The sequence below is a fragment of the Brassica oleracea genome, chromosome C7 (assembly GCF_000695525.1).
Source record: "Brassica oleracea var. oleracea cultivar TO1000 chromosome C7, BOL, whole genome shotgun sequence".
Taxonomy (NCBI): domain Eukaryota; kingdom Viridiplantae; phylum Streptophyta; class Magnoliopsida; order Brassicales; family Brassicaceae; genus Brassica; species Brassica oleracea.
Window position 1 is genome coordinate 5,648,810 of NC_027754.1, and position 8,569 is coordinate 5,657,378.

At 37.2% G+C, this 8,569-nt stretch overlaps 2 protein-coding genes across 2 annotated transcripts; both read left to right on the top strand.

Annotated features, from left to right (window-relative positions):
* Window positions 1–977: 977 nt before the first annotated feature.
* LOC106301648 (probable serine/threonine-protein kinase NAK) lies at window positions 978–3,466 on the top strand. The gene is made up of 6 exons (XM_013738099.1): window positions 978–1,492; window positions 1,753–2,069; window positions 2,166–2,301; window positions 2,391–2,533; window positions 2,613–2,736; window positions 2,813–3,466. Exons 1-6 carry the CDS (start codon window positions 1,411–1,413, stop codon window positions 3,241–3,243), a joined length of 1,233 nt encoding a protein of 410 aa, XP_013593553.1. The 5' UTR covers window positions 978–1,410; the 3' UTR covers window positions 3,244–3,466.
* An 840-nt stretch (window positions 3,467–4,306) lies between these two features.
* LOC106302259 (pentatricopeptide repeat-containing protein At2g17210) lies at window positions 4,307–6,854 on the top strand. Its single transcript, XM_013738800.1, has one exon. It carries the CDS (start codon window positions 4,367–4,369, stop codon window positions 6,578–6,580), a length of 2,214 nt encoding a protein of 737 aa, XP_013594254.1. The 5' UTR covers window positions 4,307–4,366; the 3' UTR covers window positions 6,581–6,854.
* The last annotated feature ends 1,715 nt before the right edge of the window (window positions 6,855–8,569 follow it).

An 8,569-nucleotide genomic window follows, 5' to 3' on the forward strand; every position in this document is an offset into this window, starting at 1 on the left:
AGGCAATGAACATTTAATGCAAGCATATCTTCAAGATATGCAATACAAGTATATGTATCGGTCACTCTCTCAAATCCTCTTTTATGTAAGCAAATATCCAATGATAGTAACAAATGCAACACAAATCGATTTCTTTGCCGACGTCTTTCTCAACTCACCGGTAAACTGTACAAGGGGTTGGTGTTGCAGATCGATAGTAGGAGCTACTATACAAAGATCTGAAGGTTACTAGGGCTATAGTAAAGTTGTTGTGGATGATGTTCTTTATCAGGTTTTACTTGGTCATATAGTAAAACAACTTGTTTATATTTCCATTTCCATAAGTGATATATTTATAGAAACATTTTATTGAATGTTATTCAATCAATGATTTAAAATCAGTTGTCAATGTTTTATTAATAAAAATTTAAATTTAAAGATTATTTTAGATGGTTAAATTCTAAAAATGATTTCAAATCATTTGTTTTGCAGTCTCGTTAACAAATGATTTAAAATCAGTTTTAAATACAAAAAACTTTAAAATCATTTGAAGTTGAATAATACTAGATTTTAAAAATTAGATTTAAATCATTCATTAAATAACAACAATTTTTAAATATCATATCTAGTAATATTAGATTTTAAAAATTAGATTTAAATCATTCATTGAATAACAAAAAAAAAATTAGATTAGTAAAATATCATATCTAGTAAAACTAGATTTTAAAATAGAATTTAAAATCGTCATTCGAATAACCGTAGGTTTTGCTTAGATTTAAACTCTATTAATTGAATAACACTATTAGGGTTTTCTGATTTAAACTCTATTAGATTTTTATTTTTCTTATATAGAAAAAATCCCAACTATTTCAAACAGAGAGATAGTGACGTATTGAAAAGTAAAATGATGAAGAAAATGCTGAGAATTGTCTGGGTGTAATTGATTGATTTCTCATAACAGGTGGCTAAGGAAACAATTTTTCTATTAAGTTGACTTGACCATAAACCTCTCATTTGCTCCTCCCTCTTGCGTCCTTGGACCATCATTCTTTCAAAGACTTAGTCTTCGCTTTCGTCTCTCAGTGACATGGTAACAAAGTAACCACGTCCTTATCCTTCTCTTCTCTCTCCATGTCAAAGAAAAGCAATTTCGTCGAATTGGAGAAAACACACATCTTTTTTTTGTTGTTGTCTCTCTACTCATTCACACCCGGTTTTAAACGGTACCTGTTGTCCGATCTCTATCCATCATCCTCTACTGTGTCTTTTCTTGTAAAGCACTCTCTGTTTTTAGATTCACACCCTCTTTTTTTTTGTTCTTTCTCTTTGACTTGTGTAAAAACCCTGAAAACAAGAAGTGTATAAACAGAGGTACTTGTCTAATATAATTGAGAAAAAAAAGAGTTCGGCTTTTAAATATTGTCTGTCGGTATGGGGCTTTGCTGGTCTTCTTCATCTAAATCTCCTTCAACTGCAACAACAACACCTACCACTACTGGTAATATCAGTTCAGGTTCGTTTTCTCAATTTCTCTGCTTTTCTTTCTTTCTAAGGAGTAATCTGTTCAGTTTCCTAAAATAAGTTTCACTTCAACTTGCGTAATACGTTGCGTATCATTTATGTACTTGTTTGTTCCGAGGTTCTTGGGTTTGTTGTGCTTATAGTTCTGTAAGATCAAGTGCTGATCGCATCTTCTTGTTGTCTGATCTGTTATTGACTGAATGTTATGTGACTTCATTTTTTTTTTTTGGGAATGATTTCTAATGGAAACAGGTCCGTTTAAGTCAACGACTACAGAAACATCAAGAAGTAACATATCTAGCACTAGTGGATTCTCTGCGGGAAGTGGTGGAGATGCTTGCCCCGAGGGTCAGATACTTCCCATTCCCAATCTAAGGATATTCAGCCTTGCAGAACTTAGAGCTACAACCAGGAATTTCAAGTCTGAGAATGTTCTGGGAGAAGGAGGGTTTGGGAAAGTCTTCAAAGGCTGGCTTGAAGAGAAAGGGCCTGGGAGTCACAGCACTGGAACTGTGATTGCTGTCAAGAAACTCAACTCCGAAAGCTTCCAAGGATTTGAGGAATGGCAAGTGAGTAGAGTACTCCAACTTATATCAATGATATATGCAATGCAGAGTTTTGTTTGCTTATTTGATGGTTTTTTTTTTTCTTTTTTTTCTGTGTAGTGTGAGGTGAACTTTCTTGGGAGGGTTTCTCATCCGAACCTGGTGAAGCTGTTGGGATACTGCTTGGAAGGTGACGAGTTGCTTTTGGTGTATGAGTACATGCAGAAAGGAAGCTTAGAGAATCATCTTTTTCGAAGTAAGAACCATCTTCTTATTTAAGTCATTTTAGATGTTATTATGGTTGGATGTTTCCCCACTGATTTGTATCTGCTTCTGTTTCTCTAGAGGGTTCTGTTGTTCAGCCACTCTCATGGGAAATAAGGCTTAGGATTGCAATAGGAGCAGCTAAAGGCTTAGCGTTTCTTCACGCTTCAGAGAAGCAAGTCATTTATAGAGACTTCAAAGCTTCAAACATTCTACTTGATAGTGTAAGTAAACTACATATGGCTTTATGGGTTTTGATATATAAGTGTGGAGTGAGTTCAACTTGTTTGATCTTTGTTGCAGTCATATAACGCAAAGCTATCAGATTTTGGATTGGCTAAGTTAGGTCCTTCCGCGAGTCAGTCTCACATCACAACAAGGGTTATGGGCACACATGGTTATGCAGCTCCAGAGTATGTTGCTACAGGTACTACAAATACAATGTCTTTTGTCTTCTTTGGTTCTGTACAAACTGTGTGCTTATGTTGGTTGGTTCTTGATAGGTCACTTGTATGTAAAGAGTGATAACTACGGGTTTGGAGTCGTGTTAGCTGAGATCTTGACTGGTTTACACGCACTTGATCCTACCCGGCCCACCGGGCAACACAATCTAACGGACTGGATCAAGCCTCATCTCTCTGAAAGAAGAAAGCTGAGGAGGATAATGGACCCTCGTCTAGAAGGAAAGTACCCTTTCAAATCGGCTTTCCGAGTTGCTCAACTGTCTCTGAAATGCCTTGAACCCGAGCCAAAGAACCGTCCATCGATGACAGAAGTGGTGGAATCGCTAGAACTCATTGTGGCTGCCAATGAGAAACCGTTGCAACGAAGGACCACTAGAGCTTCCCCAACCGTAAGTAACCAACAAAGCCATTATCGCCGGGAACATCTGTCTACATTTCAACCGAGGCATACCGTGGCTAGAGGTCACTAGTGTTGGTTGTTTTTGAACACTAGATATTCTTTTTTCCTCTCTCTCTCTCTCTGTCTGGTTTTGTATTCGTTAAAAAGATGATTAGAAAACCATTCATATGTATACTATATGGAACCAAAAGACAAGACATAAGCATATGTTGTAACTAGTAAATGTGTTGTTGTTGTGTGTGTTTGTAGATGCTTATAAGAGATTAAGAAAGTTTTGAAATATTAGTTATCTAGATGAAGAGTCCAATCTTTTTTTTTCAAATATAGTCAGCCTTGGCAGCAGAAGCCAATATATGAGCTTAATTAGAAGCCAGGAACATAGAGAAACTGTTGTAACTATTCGTGTATATATTTAACAGCACCTTCCCAAAGACGATAATAATTGGGAAATTCTGTACAGACACACCATCTTTTTTGCTCAAGTTCTCAAATAAACAAAACCTTTCTCCATATAAGATATATTCCTCACATAGATCGCTGAGATTCAATTAAACACCACCACCTCGATCTTTATTCATGAGTTTTGGGTAACTGCACTTCTTTATTTTTGCTAAATCCTGTACTTTGTTTTGTTGAAGAAAACTAAAGAGATGCTATTTCAAACCGTCCCACATCGGTTAGGTACAGAAAGTTAGTCATAAGCTTTGCACTATAAAACAGGAAACAGGAGCATGCATTCAACTCATACCTTTCTCGGCCTTTTGGCTAAGATAAGTGTAGTATCTGTTCTTATCAGTTTAATATCTGATATGTGGGGATATTAACTCTATTTTTTTAGGGAGGAAAACTCGTCAAGATAGCTTGCTATTTGGGTTTCTGTGAATCGTCCGGCTCAACCCACCAAACCAATAGTTCAACTCTTTCTTGTTTTTTTGAACAACTAGCTCAACTCTTTCTCTTCAACAAGATAAGCTAAACTCAAATATCGAGATTTTTTTCCATATCTCTGGTTTTGTTTTCATTAAAGATGATTAGAACACTATTCATATGTTTACTACATGTAAATAAAAGACGAGGCAAAGCATATGTTGTAACTAGTACATGTGTAATAATGTTTTGTAATTGCTTAAAATCTAAATAAGTTGCAATTGAAATGAGCTTGCTCTCACGAGACTGAAGAAACAGGAACGCACATGTGTTCAAAGCTACAAGCTTTGTCCTCGAGGATCAAGCAAGCTTCCTCCAATGGAAAATGGCGGGAAGTGCTCTCTAGTTATTCAGAGATAGAGACGACATCTGGAACTCAACTTAACGACCCTTTCCTCTTCCCCATCGTTTTCAAAGCTTGTGGTAAGCTCTCATGGCTGTCACGAGGCAGATGCATCCACGCGAGTCTGTACAAGAGAGGGTTTGAGTCTTTTGTCTCCGTCGGGAACTCCATCGCTGACTTCTACATGAAATGCGGAGACTTGTGTTCCGCCACGCGAGCGTTTGACTGTATGACCTCGAGAGACTCTGTTTCTTGGAACGTCGTCGTTTTCGGGTTTCTCGATCATGGTTTCGATGAAGAAGGGCTACGGTGGTTTTCGAAGTCGAGAGTTTGGGGCTTTGAGCCTAATGTTTCGACATTGGTTCTTGTGATTCACGCGTATCGTAGTTTGCGATGGTACGCTGATGGAGAGAAGATTCACAGCTACGTGATCCGTAGTGGATTTTATGGGGTTTCCTCTGTTCAAAATTCGATCTCGTCCTTGTATGCAGAATGTGATTCATCAAACGCACGCAAACTGTTCGACGAAATGTCTGAAAGAGATGTTATTTCATGGAGTGTTGTGATCAGAAGTTATGTGCAAAGCCAAGAACCTGTTTGTGGGTTGATGTTGTTCCAAGAGATGGTTAATGAGGGGAAAACAGAGCCTGATAGTGTAACCGTGACAAGTGTTCTCAAGGCATGTGCTGTTCTTGAGGATGTTAATATGGGAAGATCAGTTCATGGGTTTTCTATACGTAAAGGGTTTGATTTGGGGGACTTGTTTGTGCGCAATTCACTCATCGATATGTATTCCAAAGGGTTTGATGTTGATTCAGCGTTTAGAGTATTTGATGAGACGACTTGTAGAAACAGTGTGTCATGGAATTCGATTTTGGCCGGGTTTGTACACAACCAAAGGTATGAAGAGGCTCTTAAGATGTTTGGTTTGATGAGAAAAGAGGCGGTTGAAGCTGATGAAGTTACTCTCGTGAGTCTTCTTCAGGTTTGCAAGTTCTTTGAGCAGCCATTGCCCTGCAAGTCAGTACACTGCGTGATGATCCGGTTTGGATATGAGTCTAACGAAGTTGCCTTGAGCTCTTTGATTGATGCATATACAAGCTGCAGTCTTGTTGATGATGCAAGAGCCGTGTTTGAGTCGATGGCGTACAAGGATGTGGTGTCATGTAGCACAATGATCTCTGGAGTAGCTCGTTCTGGAAGACCAGATGAAGCCATTTCAATCTTCTGTCAGATGAAGGATAAGCCCAACGCCGTCACCGTGGTTAATCTTCTTGACGCATGCTCTGTTTCAGCAGACTTGAGAAAATCCAAATGGGCACATGGAATAGCTATCCGGAGAGGCTTAGCCACAGCTGACATCTCAGTTGATACCTCCATTGTTGACGCATACGCAAAATGTGGCGCCATAGAAATGGCGAGGATGGCATTCAATCTAGTCCCTAGGAAAAACGTCGTCTCTTGGACAGTGATCATATCAGCGTACGCTATAAATGGTTTACCGGAGAGAGCATTAGCATCGTTTGAGGAAATGAAACGAGAAGGTTACGCACCAAACGCTGTGACTTATCTGGCGGTTTTATCAGCTTGTAATCATGGAGGACTGATCAAGCAAGGTCTCATGATCTTCAAATCAATGTTTAAATATCACAACAAACCTTCGTTGCAGCATTACTCTTGTCTTGTTGACTTGCTTAGCCGAGCTGGAGAGATTGAAACAGCCATGGAACTAATCAAGAACCTTCCTGAAGACGTAAAACCCGGGGCTAGTGCTTGGGGATCAATTCTTAGCGGCTGCAGGAACCGTTTGAAAAGTGGGATCATTACCACAGAGGCAATAGCTGAGGTTCTTGAGCTTGAACCCTTGTGTTCTTCAGGGTATTTGCTAGCGTCCAGCGTGTTCGCTGCAGAGAAATCGTGGGAAGATGTAGCGTCAATGAGGAGGTTGGTGAAGGAGAGAAAAGTTCGGGTCGTTGCAGGTTATAGCACGGTTCTTGAAGGAACCATGTCTAGGAGGTTCTTGGCGGGAGAGAAGCTAAACCAAAGTGACTGTGAGATAAATACCGTCGTTCAGAGTCTTCATAGATGCTTGACATCAGAAAATTCAATGGAATGGATCTCAACGAAAGTTTTTTAGGAGAAGAAGGTTTTAAGTATTTGGCTCTTGCTAGTTTGCTGAGTGTTTCAAGATGCATGTCAGTTCTTGATCAGGGCTAAAGCAAGTTCATGCACTTTCTCTTCATCTTGGTTACTGTTCGTAGCTCTCTGATTAATATGTACTCTTAAACACGGAAGTATGATAGAAGCTTCAGAGATATTTGACGAAACATATATATCTGATATTGTTTCTTTCACCAGCTAAGGTCGCTGGATATGCAGTACACGGGAATACCAAAGAAGCGATTCATATATTTGAGAAAAGTGCAAGGGAACTGGCCATTCCTAAAAGGAATATTATGAATAAAAAATGATTATTTGTGGAATATGGAATGTGTGAAATCAAATTAAAAAACTTAAATTAAATGGAATAAAGAATTATATACATTCCATTCATTCATTTTATCATAGAGTTTACAAAAGATTTATTATTTTTGTTTCATTAAAAATAGAATATGTGGAATTATGTTTTAAAAGATTTCATTAAAACTAGTAACTATTTTATGGAATCCCTATGGAATGTTCATTCCAAAAAAAATGCCATTTCAGTTGCAACCTAAAAGTTTATTTCAAACTTGACATTTTAATTTTAGATTGTATATTAAATGGGTCATAAGTGAGATCATTTGGTTGTCTTCTCATATTTCGGATAAAAGAAATGAATTGGACTTTTGCAGAATAATTTTGTGGGAAATATAGAATATGCTCTTTCTTTCTTAAAAAAACATGATAATAAGTTGCATGATGCTCTTAACATTCTTTGAATTGAGAAAAAAAATAAAAAAAAATCCACAAAAGAATTACCAAGGGATTATAAAACCACCATGGGAATCCATAGTAAACTAAGTATTTTTAACCAAAGAGTAGACATAAAATCAACAATGTTGTAAGAAAGTAAACATTTTGGGTTAGCGCACAATATATAATATTTCTATGTGCGTACCAAAACGGAAAACAAATTAGCAAAAGGAGTAGATTAACCTCATGATTAAGGTAAAGGCCATGGACATGAAAGATATTTAGTTAATGACCTTATTAACATACTTTTGCTGCTCCTTGGTATCCTTGCACTGCCTTGAGTGAAGAATATAGATTCACGTCAAATCACCATCATCGACAATAAGATAATGAAGAAGAATTCACTTTGATGCTATCTTACGCAGTTTTTTGGCCACAAGGTTTAGTACTACCTCTTAAGTAATTAGATCACGATCAAGCTTCAGGCGGCCTTTCAATATAAAAACGTTGCATGTTGCATACAACAAATAATTTACAATATCAATTTAACATGCATATAAATCCAATTTGAACATGGCGATGAAAACGAACAGCTCTCTAATCACACTTTTTCTTCCATCGATTAATCAACACCGAAAACCTAAAATATTGAAGAACGAAGATACAAACAGCCACTCCTTGGATGTCCTCTCAGATACAAGTGAGATCACTTGAATGTCTTCTCAGATTCAAATTAAAGAAATGAATAGTGTTTTGCATAATGATTTTATGGGAGATGCGGAATTTGTTCTCTCTTTAAAAGTTTTGATTTAGGTATGTGCATCCTTTACTTTTTTGTGAGTTTATATGGTTATCTTAAACAAGTGGCGATGGGTTGGACATGAGAGGTTCATTATACAACACGGATCTGTAATCATGTATTGGGGTAGGTACTCTAATCTCATTTGTGTTTTGTGTTCACTAACTAACATTTTTGATTCATATTTTTGTTTTTCAGGTCACTCACCACCGAAATCACTCAAATTATTTCATTGTTGATCCACAAACTGTATATATTTCAGTAAGTCTTCTTCACTTAAAATATAGTTTTATGTGTTCTCAATCTTCTTTATCGTTTTTTGTCAATATAGGACATATATGATTACTTTGTCTTGACTTCCTTTTTTCCTTTTAGGATGACGAATTTACTGTGAAAAGAAGAAAGGAGAAAGAGTGATATTCGAGAAATCAA